We start from the raw sequence: 14792 nt of genomic DNA on the forward strand, positions 1-14792 counted from the left end.
GCTTCTTCTAAGCAGGTATTGAAAGTGGAAATGAACCACTCCGGTGTTGGTCTGATTGCCGCCTGCAAAGCCAAGTTCGGTATTCCGCCCAACCTTGAAAAGAAATTCCGTTTACTTTCATAGATCGCTTTCCTGCACTTTGGCATAGAGCCATCCCAGGCTGACACTATGTTTTTGACAATTTGCTCAGATTTTCTTCTCGCTATACCTGTTGGTGTGGAACTATTCTTAAATATCTCAGCGAACATTTCCTCGTCAAACATCTTTGAACTCCACTGCTTCGTCCGGCATGACTTTATGTCTCTCGGATGCTCCATTCTCCTGTTCTCCACTTCACTAAACAGTATAGCGACCAATGTGTGCAGTGCTTACTAACTCGCCAAGTAATGCTCCCATCAACGCACTGCTTAGGAAGGTAATATTTACCACTGAACTTGTCCTCTCTTTACGGAGTTTATAGGTACTTCCGATATTAGAGAGAACAATGTCCAGCGAAGAAAAAGGTTCCAGCAATATCTGCCTCCTGTTGTTAAAAACCTTGCTTCTCCAGCAGTAGACGATGCGTTAAAGTCTCCCGTGATGACAATGGGGGAACGTGCGCCTAAAGAAAGTTCATATAACATTCGTTCATATCCCGCGCTTGTTGAACTTGGCGGAGCGTAGCAACTGTAGACACGAATACCGTTAATTCTGGCTCTTACGAACCAATTTTCAGGCGTGGCGGTTATTTTTTCGAACGGGTATCGTCCTGTCATCCAAAGTGCGCACTTTACACTTCTGTCGGAGGCCCATGCCGTGTTACCTTTTTCTCTGCATAGTTCACTAATAATCGCCACGTCCACGTAGAGCTCTTGGACTGATTGGCTCAAAGGATCGCGTGCAGCCTCACAATGGTTTGCATCTTTACAAGCATTCAGGGTTTTTCTCATAATTTCGTGCCAGGTATCCTTTTTCGTCCATCGCCTGCACAGGTCAGACCTATCGTGCTTGCTTGTGCAACATATGGCTATGTAACCGTACTTCAGATATTTAAAACACATAGCAGGAGATATTTTCTCCCGAATCCACCACCTTTGCCACTATCAATACCTGGTCGACCATCCGTGTTCACGGACCTGGGTAGAGAGCGTACCATTTTATCACTTCGATTAAAGGCAGTTATGTCCCCTTTATCACTTGTTGTATTATCTACTTCGATGGTTCCATAATAAAAAAGAATGACGTCAACATCCTCTTTTTCCTTCAAGCGATAGGAAAACTGTTGGAATATGGACATCAGTTGCACCATCTTTTCATCGACTTTAAGCCCACCTATAATAACATAGTGTCCGGATAGCTGAGTGGTTAGAGCACAAGGCTGTCGTACGGAAGGTCGCGGTTCAAATCTCACTGGTGGCAGTGGAATTTGTATCGTGATTTGACGTCGGATACCAGTCGACTCAGCTGTGAATGAGTACCTGAGTCAAATCAGGGGAATAATCTCGGGCGAGCGCAATGCTGACCACATTGCCTCCTAGTGTACCGTTATGGTCTTGAATGAAGTGCTCTAACACACTTGAAGGCCCTGATCCAACATGGATTGTTGTGCCAACGATTATTATTGTTATAATAACATAGCCAGGGAAATTCTACACAGCCATGAGAGAATTCGGTATCTTGATGAAATTGATGTGCGAGGCCAGATAAAAGCAGCAGGATCACTCTCGACACCATTCGACGTCAACCACGGTCTGAGACAATTGGATGGCCTATCATGGAACAAGTGATCCGTGATGCTGAAGTGAATGCGAGGGTGACGGTCCTATTTAAGTCCACCCAACTACCGGCCTATGCTGACGATATTGACATAATAGGAAGAACGATCCGAGACGGACAAACGGCCTTCCAGATACGGGCGGCCGGCGCGAGATCTTGGGCTGCACATCAATGAAGGCAAGGCAAAATATTTGGTGGGAACGTCAGCACCAAAAACCAAGCAATCAGCAACATCAAATCGCACTGGTCAAACGGGAAGAATAAAGATAGAAGACTACAAATTTGAAACTGTCGATAATTTCTCCTATCTAGGGTCGAAAATCACAACCGATAACAGATACGACGATGAAATCCGCGATCAGTTGTTGGCAGTCAACAGAGCCTATTTCAGCTTATAAAAACTGTTTCGATCGAAACGTCTCACCATAGGGTCAAAGCTCTTACTGTACAAGACAATGATCTTGCCAGTCCTCATGTATTCCTGAGAGACTTGGGTTCTCAGCGCGTTCGAGAGAAGAATCCTACGAAGAATTTTTGGCCCTCTACATGAGGATGGACGATTACTTGGCTTACATAACTGCGAGCGATACCATGACCGTCAGGTTGTTAATAAAATCCGACTCAATAGGTTGCGGTGGGCGGGTCACTTAATCCGTATTGAAGAGGATGATTCAGCCCGAAAAGTCTATAAGTCTAAAGGAAATATCTATGGCAGCGATGTAGCAGACCCTGCCTGAGATGGAACGTTGACGTAGGCCAGGACACCAGGCAGCTCTTAGGGATATCGAATTGGTGGACCCCGGCACAGGTTTAGACCGAACACCGGTTGTTACGCCACTGATGATGATGATAATATCTACGTCCGTAATATGTACGTACGATTATATCTTGTAGTTTGAAAAAATATGAAGGAATATTTTCGATTTTTAGTCATATTCGAATGGAAAAATGTGCGTAGGAAGTTTCTCACATAAGATGAACACAAAACCTTTATACCCGAAGCATTAGCTTCCGGTATTCTGACTTGTTTATGAACAAAGTTAATATTTGGTAACTAAGAAAATGTCAAGATTCATGTAAGTATATGAAATATATAGGAGAGTAAATTTACATAGACGGTCGGGTAGGCCAAACAAATGTAATAGCCACCCATTGAAATAGAATTAGGATAGCTAAGTTCAACTTAAGCTAGGAATAAGCTACCAATGTTGAGATGTAAGTCATTATTGAAAAATAAATGGTGGAAGGGATTGCCTGACTTGAAGGCTTCATGAGGCGGGTGAATGGGAAAGCTAGCCCTAAGTAATGTGTCAAACGGTTAGTTCTCAATGACGGGGAGATTTTTAGTTGGTAGTCTGATGGCATGCACTTGCAGGTGCCCAACTCAGTGAGCATTTCTAAGCGCGGATAGCAGGACCACTTATTATAACATCAGAGCAGCACATGCAAATAAATTGTTTACTTTAATTTCCAGGTTCTCTATAGGCAATTTCCTCTAGTTCTCTAGGCTACTGTACACCCGATGAACTATTTTCGGGATGTATCCCCATTTCTTCCCTGCTAGGGACCTGCAAATTATAAAAGCCCGTGTAGTGCTCCAGCATACATTTCCGACGTTCAAGCCAGATTAGTTTTTGTTTTAGTGCTGTATCTGTTTCTTGTTCAACTTCTATGCCACACTGTCTAATGGCTCTCAAGTGATTAAGCCTGCCTTTTCTTGTGAATCGTACAATGGCGTTGTTTTGATGTGCAGCCCGATCCTCCTCTGCTAGGAACTAGTAAGCCTCAATCCTGATTGGATCCCATCAAGCAGGGTGTCGTCATACTTACCCCTGCACGTTAATACGGTGTTGTTAGCGTAACCCTGGCCCGGTATTCCAGTATTTGTTAGCTCTCCTAAAAGCTCGTCAACTACTATACTCCACATTGGTGATGATAGGACCCCCACCCCCTCTCCGGGGTTTTGTTCAGGACAATAGAATTGGTATCTGGTATTTCTACTCGCCTGTTTTCAAACATTTTATTTATCCAGAAGGCCAATGCGTACCTGGAAGTTCTTTCGACATCCAAATACGTGAGTCTAACCTTTGCTCTTGTATGATAGTTACCAATAGCCAAGTCGGAAATTCTTTCTGCGGTTCCTCTATACTTTGATTCACTCAAAATTCGACTTTTTACGGTGTCAAAAAGTGGTAACTTAGTTGACAAGAGCAATGAAAGCCACCTGAATATGTGTTCTTTCTGCTTTTATTTTGAAGTTAAAAAAGTCAAGCGATTCTGGCATTTATGAACGATCGATCGGCAGTTTTGTTTGATTTCAAATAATGTGAAAAACCTTCCAGACAGGAAGCTATCATGCGTTCGCATCAATCGAAAATTTCTATCTTTGCATACTTCACTGAAAATTTGATCTTTTTAAAAATTGTCAACGCAGTTACCATGCACTGTGATAAATAATTCATAATGGTGTTTAAAATCTCCATGTTTCATGGTCAACGCAAACAGGTTTTTTAAAAATAAATTTCGTGTTGGAGGTAAATTGCACATCGAAAAGGCCAGTTGATTTTGTGAGGTTTCCAAATATTCACAAAACTCCAAATTTCTCCACTGAAAATCCATTATACTCAATGAATCTGGCAAAATTTCATATTTTACGGTATATCAATTAATTTTTTGTCAATTTTCGGGAAATTTTCGCAAATTCTAATATTTTATTAGATAAAACTATATGAATAGCGACGCTTTAATATGGGAAAACAATTAGCTTTTCAGCTCGAGTCCAATGGAGCATTCATTTCATGACAAAGCCCACATTCAAATTTTGATGTGACTACACTTTGGCGACTTGGTAGCCATTGATTCGGGAGGCACAACAAAAGATATAAAAATGTCAAGCCTCTGTGTGACTTGTATATGCAAATTTCTTTTCAATATTTCCCACACTCAATAATATTTACATGATTTGCAATTTTTGGTAATTTTCAAATTTCGCCAGCAGTACCAGAGATGTTAGCAATTTGTTTTATCAAAGCACTTACGACATGTACTCTGTTTTCGCTACTTTTGATTTCACCGAAAAGCGAAATGTGGTGACCTATCAGCACACGCCCACAGACTGGCTTATTGGATTATTGTCAATGTCGATGAACTACATATTGGCATAATCGCATATTTTAAAATGTGAAATTCATTAAAGAAATTAACATCTGAAGATGATGACGACCACTTTCAGCAGCCGCGCTCTGCATCTGAGCCTCATATGCATACCGCGATGAAAAATGTAACTTCTTCGTCAAACATGGACAGGTGTCTATGAATTACAAACTGTAAAAAACTCTGAGGTTCAGTTATGCTTTTTTAGTCGCTGATTTCTGCTTTTTTTTGAGATTAAGTTCAATGAAAAGATGACCTTTCCTATTTGCAGTTAGTGGCAGCTATTTGAATACTAGACGTAATAAATTTTTCTGGTTTTTTGCTTGCCTGGTTCAATGCTATGCCTTAGGTAGTTGGTAACCTTTTACCACCGCCCGGCAAAGAATTCGGAAGTCTCAAGATGAAGCTGCAGATTTACAGGTTCACCGGTTAAACTTTAACTTCGCATCCCATAAAAGTTCTTCGAACAAGTCGTGCAGTGATTAATCTATTCAGTTTTTTCTCAGTATTTACACTGAGTAACCTATGTAGGCAGGTAGATTTCAAAATGTCTTTCGAGGTTGAGTTTCCTCGTGGTATGAAGCGACACCAATCACGAACTTGCTGCATTCACACTTGAACTTCAAAGTTACCTGAACTGTGCTAGTACCAGAAGATTGAATGATTCACCCACTTTAATATTACGAATCGTACGCAGTGTTACGTAACTGGATAATCCACCAATCTGCCGTGCAAAAAAGGTAATAGGCCATTCGATTATGAATGGAAATGTATGCAGGGAATTCGATGACAATGCATCGACTCTTGTATGCATCTGATACCAAAACATTTTCTTTTCAAGGTCTTGTCTTTAGTCGTAAACTTTTTCGATTTTCAGTTTTGGGTTAAGTTGTCTGGCCATCTGTCTGTCTTCTGAATTGCTAGGTGCATCGCCGAAGATTCTCTCTCGAAAGTTCAGTGGAACTGCAACATGCAACATTAGTGCGCATACATATGTATATACTACTGCTCTATTACTCGGTATAATAGCATATTCGTACATATACTTATATCATCACGCTTTAAGGCGAATTTCAAGAAAATTATAACAATGGAAAACAGACTTCCAGATGAGTTTCCAGTTACATGATTTCCGATTTCAAAATCAACTCTGAAGAGGAGCATCTATTCATGTTATTTTTTGGTTTTAAATTCTCACAGCTATCAGTTACGATGGAAGAGTAACGATTTCCGAAGTATAGCGAATGAATCCTAATTTTCTTTTCACAAATTTAATGAATTCAATTTGCGATTACTCCGCAATGGGAGGAAGTTCGGATTCAAGCCTTGCAAATATGTAAGGTGAAAAGTGGTACCATACTCATAGTTTTATGTATGCATTGAAAATGTATTGACGTGTTATAAGTAGAATAAGAATGGTTGCCCTAGGTGGGTCTTATGACGTAGGCGCCTTCGCTGACGGTTTGCTGTAATGTGTTTTAGCTCTCCTAGCATTTCCCGAGAAGCTTGCATTCCTCCTCCACTGTTTTCTGCCATGTGTTTCTGGGTCGATCTACTTGTTAACCATTTTGGGATAGTGGACGTTGTCGCTATTTCTTAATGTATGATGTTTCTTCTGCCAAATCCGTCATTTACCAAGTACCCTACAAAATTATGTAGAGTGATAACACGAAATAGAAAAGTGTTGATGCAGTCTTGAAGCCCTCGAGTAATAGTAGTGATAATTTTTCTTGTGCTACACAGTTCCAACTTGGTGACTGTGGCTCGGACCATTTCCTGGTTAGAGGGAAATACCGCTGCCGATGTCGAATAGCCAAAAACTGTCATAGCGACAGGAGCTGGATTCAAAACGAAATATATCACCCAAATTCAGGAGGCGGCTGCTAGCATGCAGGATCTCGCAATGACCGAGCGTAATTTCGAACAGGTGGACCAATTCATCTACCTAGGAAGCCTACTCTTGAAAGAAGGAAACGAAAAACACGAAATATAAGCCACGGAAAAGTTGGGAGGACTCAGTGGAGACAGATTGAAGATCCATTTTAAGATTTTCTAACTGAAGCACTGCAGTCTTTGGATCGAAATGATTGTCCAATGACCCGTCAAACTGATAACTTTGATTATGTTCTTATCCATCTTCAGTTCGGCCCTATTTGACACCTTCTGCGAATCCAGAACCATTTAGCGCAGCATCACGACCCCACAAGAGAGCAAGAAGTTGTCATCAAAGTAGTCGAGGTATTTGAGAAAAGATCAATCCACGTCAACCGGACAGGGGAGCATGAAGAACGTCACTGAGCGGAAATAATATCGACGATAGGATACTTTGCGTTACATTTTTTTTAGAAATTTTACCTCAATGAAACATTTAACATTTTGTGACATCATATGTCGCTCTTGCGTAGAGCATTCCACAAACATTCACTGTTCAGACCCTTTGAAAGTCTTCTCTTAATCAATGAAGAATAATAAAGAGCAGGTGAAGTGGAGATCTGAACTCCGAACACTTTTGCAAAATTATCCAAAGGGTCTTGATGTGGAGGATCCAGGTTGGAACCCAGCCTGCTCTCTGCCTATGAACCTTTCCAGATGTTCTTTAATGTGCTCCAGGATAAGTTTAAGTAGCAATTTGCAAATCTCAGATAGTGTGGTCGTATTATTTGTTAGACCAGTAGCTTACTCCAAACTACAATTTTATTTTATTATGTATATATATATTTCGGGAGCAACTTACTCCCTTCATCAGTACAAAGCTAAGGTAGCTTTGTAGTAATGGTCTATCAATTTTAGATCTAACTACAAATAGAAGACAATATTAACTTCTTATTATTTGTTAATTATTTCCGCACCGGCACCGTTTCTTGTAATGTGCTTGAGTATTCCTATTATGTCTCTGGAGGTCCATGCGAAATTCTCCATGTGTGTGTGTGTGTGTTTGAGGTGGGGGACAGGCAAAACCTTTGAGCATTCCGACTCTAATGGTCCATTGTGTTCGATTCCCCTGTCTAACAGAATATTCCGGAATCGTTTATGTATCGTAAGGTTTCCGTTGGTGAATATGATGCTACGCGCAGGACAGGAAGAATAAGGATAGGAGAATATAACTTTGAGACCGTTGACAATTTCTCCTATCTGGGGTCGAAAATCATAACCGATAATAGCTACGATGACGAAATCCGCGCACGGTTGTTGTCAGCCAACAGAGCCTATTTCAGCTTACAAAAACTGTTCCACTCGAAACGTCTCACCATAGGGTCAAAACTTTTACTGTACAGGACTATGATCTTGCCAATCCTTATTTTTCTTTGGAGACCTGCGTTCTTAACAGAAAAAAACTGCGGATTCTTAGTCGCGTTTGAGAGAAGAATCCTCTGAAGAATTGTTGACCCCCTACATGAGGATCGACGATTTTGTAGCCTACATAATGACGAAATCTATGAGTGATACCACGACCGTCAGGTTGTGAATAAAATTCAACAGGTTAATCCGTATGGATGAGGATGATCCAGCCCAGAAAGTCTAAAAGGGCAATATCTATGGTAGAAAAAGAAGGCGTGGCATTCCCTGCTTGAGATGGAGTGATGGCGTAGGTCAGGACACCATACACCTTTTAGGGATACCGTATTGGTGGCCTTGGCGCAAAACCGGGATATCTGGAGTTCCTTATTAAGGTAGGCCTAGACGGGATACCGGTTGTTGCGTCGTTGATGATGATGAAAGATTACAAGATTACCTAACATCACCACATTACCTAACATCATCGCATTATCGAATATCACCACATTAACTTACATTACCAAGGTAATGGTGATATTTCTTCTGTGGTACGTAATGTTTTGTAATGTGATATCACATGTTATCGCTATTTATAATACAGTTTGCCAAGAGTGGAGTCGGTGCTAAGTGGATGACGATAGCGACTTTCGTTTGCAAATCTATTATTGTTATGATGGCGTGTTCTTTTAGCTAGTTTTAGGCAGAGTTCAGGTTGGCTTTGGGCCGGAAAATGATCTCGTCTGCATGTAAATATGGGGATGTACATTGTTGGCTTTAAATAATTGATTCGTAATGTTATCGCTTGGTAATGATGCTGGTAATTCATGTGAGTATGGGGTTGGTCTCCTTCCTAGTACAAACGGGTGAGGCTGCTGTTGAGAGCTCATTCTCGCCTCAGCTGGCTTGGTGTGAAAACATGATTTCTATTTTGTGCCAAGCAAAGATAACTTTTAAGTGAAATAATACTTAATCGTAAAAATCATTCTTGTCCTTTACATGTGAAAATATTGCACTAAATATTAGATATTTTTTCAAAAAGTGATATGATATCACATTACCAACTAATGTGATGTTTCACGTGTTTACAATGTGGCGCTCGAAATTTCGTTTCGTTATTTCATTATTTTCTTTGTACAAGAAAATAATACACTATTGTTCTTATACTTTAATTTGATTTTGACAGAAGCAAATACAAGAAAATGAATTCCTTTCTATTCTGTAGACTTGTCGAAATATGCGGGACCTTAAACTTGCAAATATTTTGTAAAAATAATAAAATGTCGAAATTGCGAGAAAAAAAAATCGTTAAAATCGTTGTATTTTTTATGGAATGAGTATGTAGTATCAGGGATTCAAATTTCAATTAAATTGGCTAAGTAAAACGCGTTTAAAATTACAATAGATTTTTCGTAGCAAAACTTATTACTGAGATGTTACAAAATTCTTCCTCGTATACTGTGCCGACTTCTTGTTTTCTAAGAGTATTTATTTTTATACAATGCCTAGACCTTAGTCAGCTAACTATAGCAATATAGAATTGAAGATATTATATAGAAGGGACGACTGAAGTAGCTGCTACCGGGTAATTGACATTTTTTTTATCTACTTCGGCACGCTCTATTCTTTTTGCTATAACTTTTGAAATATTTTCTATTTTAATCTGAGCTCTTGAAAGTATGTTATATTTTTGAAATATGTAAAGAAACAAAAAATCGATTTTTTCGATTTGTCATAGTGTACTACTTCCTTATGTAGAATGATCAGAAGCAATTGACTTTAGGTGCATTTTCATGGTTGAGCTTTCTTGGTACCTGACACCAGGAGTGATCAGGTAGGATTTACATGCCTCCTGTTCATTCTTTTGTAGGGTGTTGGTCATTCATACGGTCAAACTTCAAGAGAAGTGAAATAAAGGGATAATAACGGGGCTGCATAATTTTTAAAACGGACCCGAATTTCCCCTTTTTGATTTTCCTTTTCAGTCAGTCACTTCGTTCCTCTTATTTTCAATAAAACTGTGCTCCAGTTTCATTATGATAGCACGCAATGCAGTTTAAATGATAAACCTACAGATGCGAGATAAGCACACTGTATATCGCAAACATCCATGATGATTGGGATTCTAATCCGAGTCGGTGAGATTTTTTATTCCCTCAGCTGACGCGTGGTCAAATTATCCTATCTGCACTGTATTTGTTTCCCTCCCTGATCTCAGCAATATAGTTTCACTTCATTTTATTCATAGTCCTGAGTACGGTATCTCAAGCTCTTCTCCTTTTCCTGGCCGGTTTGGTTCCAGTATTCGCTATCTATTGGAATTGCTTTTTTAAGGTTTTGTGAGGGGAGCGGGGTCCCCATACATGCAAAAGGGAGGTGTATATTTTTTTCATCAAATATAGTCACGTGGGGTATCAAATGAAAGGTCTCGGTTAGTACTTTATGAAGCCGGTCTTAGTTTGGACATTTGTTGGAAAGTTGGGGAATGCGGGGGTCGAAATTGATTCTTTCACGGACCCATGCTCAGAAACTACCCAACCAACAAATTTGAAAAAAATCAGGAGGCTGCCACTACATGGTATCTAGGCTCCGAAATACCCTCCATACCAATATCTGCTCAAGTAAAGTTAATTATACTACATTAGAGTAATTGACTGGAAAACACCCTTAATTTCACTCTAGAATCATGAAATTGCAGTAATGTAAGCCACAATATAGAGAATGATACTACCAAGTTTGGAAATCGCACTATTGTTAACAAAGTTCTAATAGGTCAAAGTTGTCGCTTCTGTGCAAATTCAAGACTTTGAATATCAATATCATGCGAAAGTGGATATTCTCACATATTATATGTACATATATATTACGTGCTAGGTACCAATGGGACAAATGTCCGGTCAAATGTTTTTACAAAATAAATATATAAAACCTTTCACTGCGTACTTGAGCATCCAGTTTCCGGTTTCCCGACTTGTTTACATTTGATAATTCTCCGATTTTTCAAATATGAATTTCATAGATTCTCATGCGAAGCACTTTGTCTTAACCATCGGTGAATGTAGCATATGTATTTTTTGCATTGTGCAATATACGACGGCTTGATATGCTAGATGGTGGTTTTAGATCATCTCCATTCCATTAAGATCAGGCCTACGACCAAGGAAAATGGTTCAACTGATCAACATGAAAAGAAGATCCTTCGTAGCTCACAGTCTGGTTCCCATTGTAAATATCATAATTGCCAAGATTGTTTACTTTTATTTTTCTCTGGTTTTGCTGCGGCGAAAGGCTGCAGGTCATTTTGTGCTTTTGATTTTGATCTATAGTTGCTCTTCTGACAGGCTCCAAAGTAGTCACTTCGCAAATTCTGCGAAACTTTCTCTTCGGCGGATCTACTATTTTCCGGTGTGAATTTTACTTGTCTTTGACTATGGTTACTTATAGCGGTGATGAAAGTTTCTATAGTAGAATCAAACCTCCTTCCAAAACAAACTTCTCTTGTAAATGAGTCTAGAGAAATGGACAGCAATTGGATTTTAGCCACATGCGCGTCCGAAATTTTTCACGCAAGAAAACCTTAATACTGTTATCTATTTGCGGCTTGATATTTACTAGAAATAGAATATATTTGTATTTAGCTGCTTTTTATGCGTCTTGTAGAACGATTGCTGAACGAGTCCTGAAGCTAAGTTTGTCATCTACACAATTATATATGGCTTTTCCTAAATTTTAATTAAAAATTATTTAATATTAAGAATATTTAAAACATGATTAGCTAGTTGTGATAATTGTAGGTACAATTATACAGAATTAGCATTTCAGAATCACTGATTAAATAAAAAAGTTCGAAAACGGTCGGAAATTGATCTTTTCAGCTGGTTTTGAAGACATCGACTTTGGAGTTTTAAATTTTCTGGTTAAGATGGTGAAGACCAAAACAAAATAAAGACTCAATCAAGATTCGTCTTTTAATATCAACCTCGATTATGACCCATTGTTTTGGAATATGTAAATCTTGCTCTGTGGAATTTAGATATTGTTGTTTGAGAACAAGTATTGGCGATTTCTGATAAGAAGGATAATACAGGTTTCATAAATTTTTGTTATTTTTCATAACACTATTCGAAACCCCTTCTCTACAAAAAATCAGTATTTGGCGCAGTCATTATACTTTAACCATATCATATAAAAGACTTATCATCATCCCAAACTGCATCAGTTGCATCTTTGAGTAGATCAAATCATAACTAACATGTTCAAGTTTGTAAGTTGCAACATGTTATGCTTTTGAAGTTGAAACAAAACGAATTTTGATATAACATTTTATTCATTCCCGCTAACAGGTTGTTTTCGCCGCTGCCATTGCTTTGGCCGTTGCTCAACACCATGGTGGCACTCCTGATGGAACCGCTGAAATTCGCAGCTTTGGCAGTGATGTAAGCCCCGATGGTTCATACCACTTCTCTTATGAAACATCTAATGGAATCGCTGCTCAAGAACAAGGTGTAGGTGGCGTCCAAGCCGCTGGAGCTGCTTCCCATACCTCACCTGAAGGAATCCCAATCAAACTCACCTACACTGCTGATGCTGATGGATTCCATCCAGAAGGTGCTCATCTTCCAGTTCCACCACCACCGCAACCAATCCCAGACTACATTGTCCGATCCTTGGAATGGAATGCTGCCCATCCTTACAAAGAAGAACTTCCCGGTAAACCCTTCTAAGAGGAAGAGATGATTTTTGTTGTCATGAATGTCTGAAGAAAATAAATTTTTAAAATATAAAAAAATGTGTTTTAAAACATAAAGTGTGTGAACGATTATTTAATATCAGTGGTATGTGCTTCGTGGAAGGATAAATATTGCCTAGTCTAAAACCTTCCTTTTCTCTCAAAGGTCTGATTACCAGCTATGTTACAAGATAATACACAATCGGTAAAAAATCTGTGTCACCTTTTTAAGGGTAAAAGGAAAGCAACAGGATCTAATTACTCCAAATTTCTGAGAATAAATATCACGGTTTGTTTTGACTTATAATACTTCAGCTTACCAGTGTAGACAATTCTCTCAAGAGTAGCTTCAGTTTGTAATTAGATAGAAGACTTCTTTTCAATATAGTAATATACACTCCATCCCATATGTAATTATCTATGATCTGTTTGATCTATTTAAATCTTTGGTTACTAGTATGTAGCGATTGCATGCACATCAAAAGGCTGACAGCTTTAAATTTCTAATTGTTATCACATGGAGGCGCTTATTTGGATAGTCATCTGGGTAATGGTGAATTTGGGGCCCAACATTGTACAATATGTATCGAACTCATCGACATTTGGATTATTTAAAAATAAAGGGGAATGTTTGATTCTATACCAAGATGCAGCGATAATAGTGGTAGGAAGGAAGTACAAACATATAATCACGAAGTTGGTGCAGGCAATGATAACATTATGGTCCCTTTGAAAGATAGATAGATTTAGTCTTAGGTTGAAAATGGCATTCGAACCGAGAATATCCCAGCAGTCGAATATAACAATTTTGACCTAGGGTTCGGTAGGAGTTTTATTTTTGAAAAGGTTTTGGATTCAATTTGTAGTGTGCTAGTGGGCTAGTAGCTAATACTGCTAGAACTTAAGCACTGAAGTAGGGAGTAAGTAGCTCTCGACATAAGTACATGTGTGCCAAATAGAAGTTATTTGTAAAAAGGAGAAGCTACTTATTTAACTTCTACAATTTACCCTCATGATCATCAACCCTGATAAGCAGCTCAACAACGAGATACTTGGTTTTGGAATGATGATGTCCAAATGATGGTCCGTGAAAACAGACGTCCCAATCATTAGTTCCTCGTCAGTAAAACGCCGGTTAGCTATTTAAATTTATAAGAGTCCGAACTGAGAAGCAAAGAAAAGGATCGTTGTTTCGATCGGTAGGCACAGGAAGCAGACATCGTTGAGTGACCCCACGCATAAGGGAAATACGACGCATTTAAGGCGCGAATTTTAGGTGGTTTCAGTGATTGCCTAGCGGCGCACATACCATTTTAAGCGTTGCTGGGACAACGGATCTAACCAACCTGTCGGAAATAGCGTACCGGATCCTTCAGATGCGAGTACCCGCTGGATATCAGTTGTTTCGTCCTGACTAGCGTCTTTGCAAATCGATACTGGTTTTTTGGTCACCAGTATCGATCTTCGAGAGGAGCTCTGAGTGATGTCAGTGATTCCGGTATTTCGTCAGTCGCAGGGGTTTCATGTTAACACGATCTTCGGCGAAAATTCACGAAAGTCCTTAACCTGGCCACCCAAGCAGGAGCAAGCAGCCATGTCTATCCTCACATCGAAACCCAGATGATGATGAAGAAAAGCTTCTACCGACACTTGTCCTCCAGTCTTTGGGCAAGCCCTTTGCAATTTACTCCAAAAAGAAAAACTGATACGTGAAGACCTTGCGTCGATTACAGATGCCCTGAACGCAATTACAAAGCTTGGCTGATTCCCGATGCCGCACATGCAGGACTTCATCACCGGTCTGGCTAGGTTGAAAATCTTTTCGAAAACCGATTTACTAAGGGCAGCTCCAAGTTGCCCTGTTGGACATTCCAAAGATGGC

At 39.5% G+C, this 14792-nt stretch overlaps 1 protein-coding gene across 1 annotated transcript; it reads left to right on the forward strand.

Moving 5' to 3' along the window:
* The first annotated feature begins 12291 nt into the window (after nucleotides 1-12291).
* On the forward strand, nucleotides 12292-12942 carry LOC119657244 (pupal cuticle protein-like). The gene is made up of 2 exons (XM_038064058.1): nucleotides 12292-12445; nucleotides 12525-12942. The coding sequence occupies exons 1-2, from the start codon at nucleotides 12434-12436 to the stop codon at nucleotides 12903-12905; spliced, it is 393 nt and encodes a 130-aa protein (XP_037919986.1). The 5' UTR covers nucleotides 12292-12433; the 3' UTR covers nucleotides 12906-12942.
* The last annotated feature ends 1850 nt before the right edge of the window (nucleotides 12943-14792 follow it).

This window comes from Hermetia illucens, chromosome 5 (assembly GCF_905115235.1).
Source record: "Hermetia illucens chromosome 5, iHerIll2.2.curated.20191125, whole genome shotgun sequence".
In the NCBI taxonomy this organism is placed as follows: domain Eukaryota; kingdom Metazoa; phylum Arthropoda; class Insecta; order Diptera; family Stratiomyidae; genus Hermetia; species Hermetia illucens.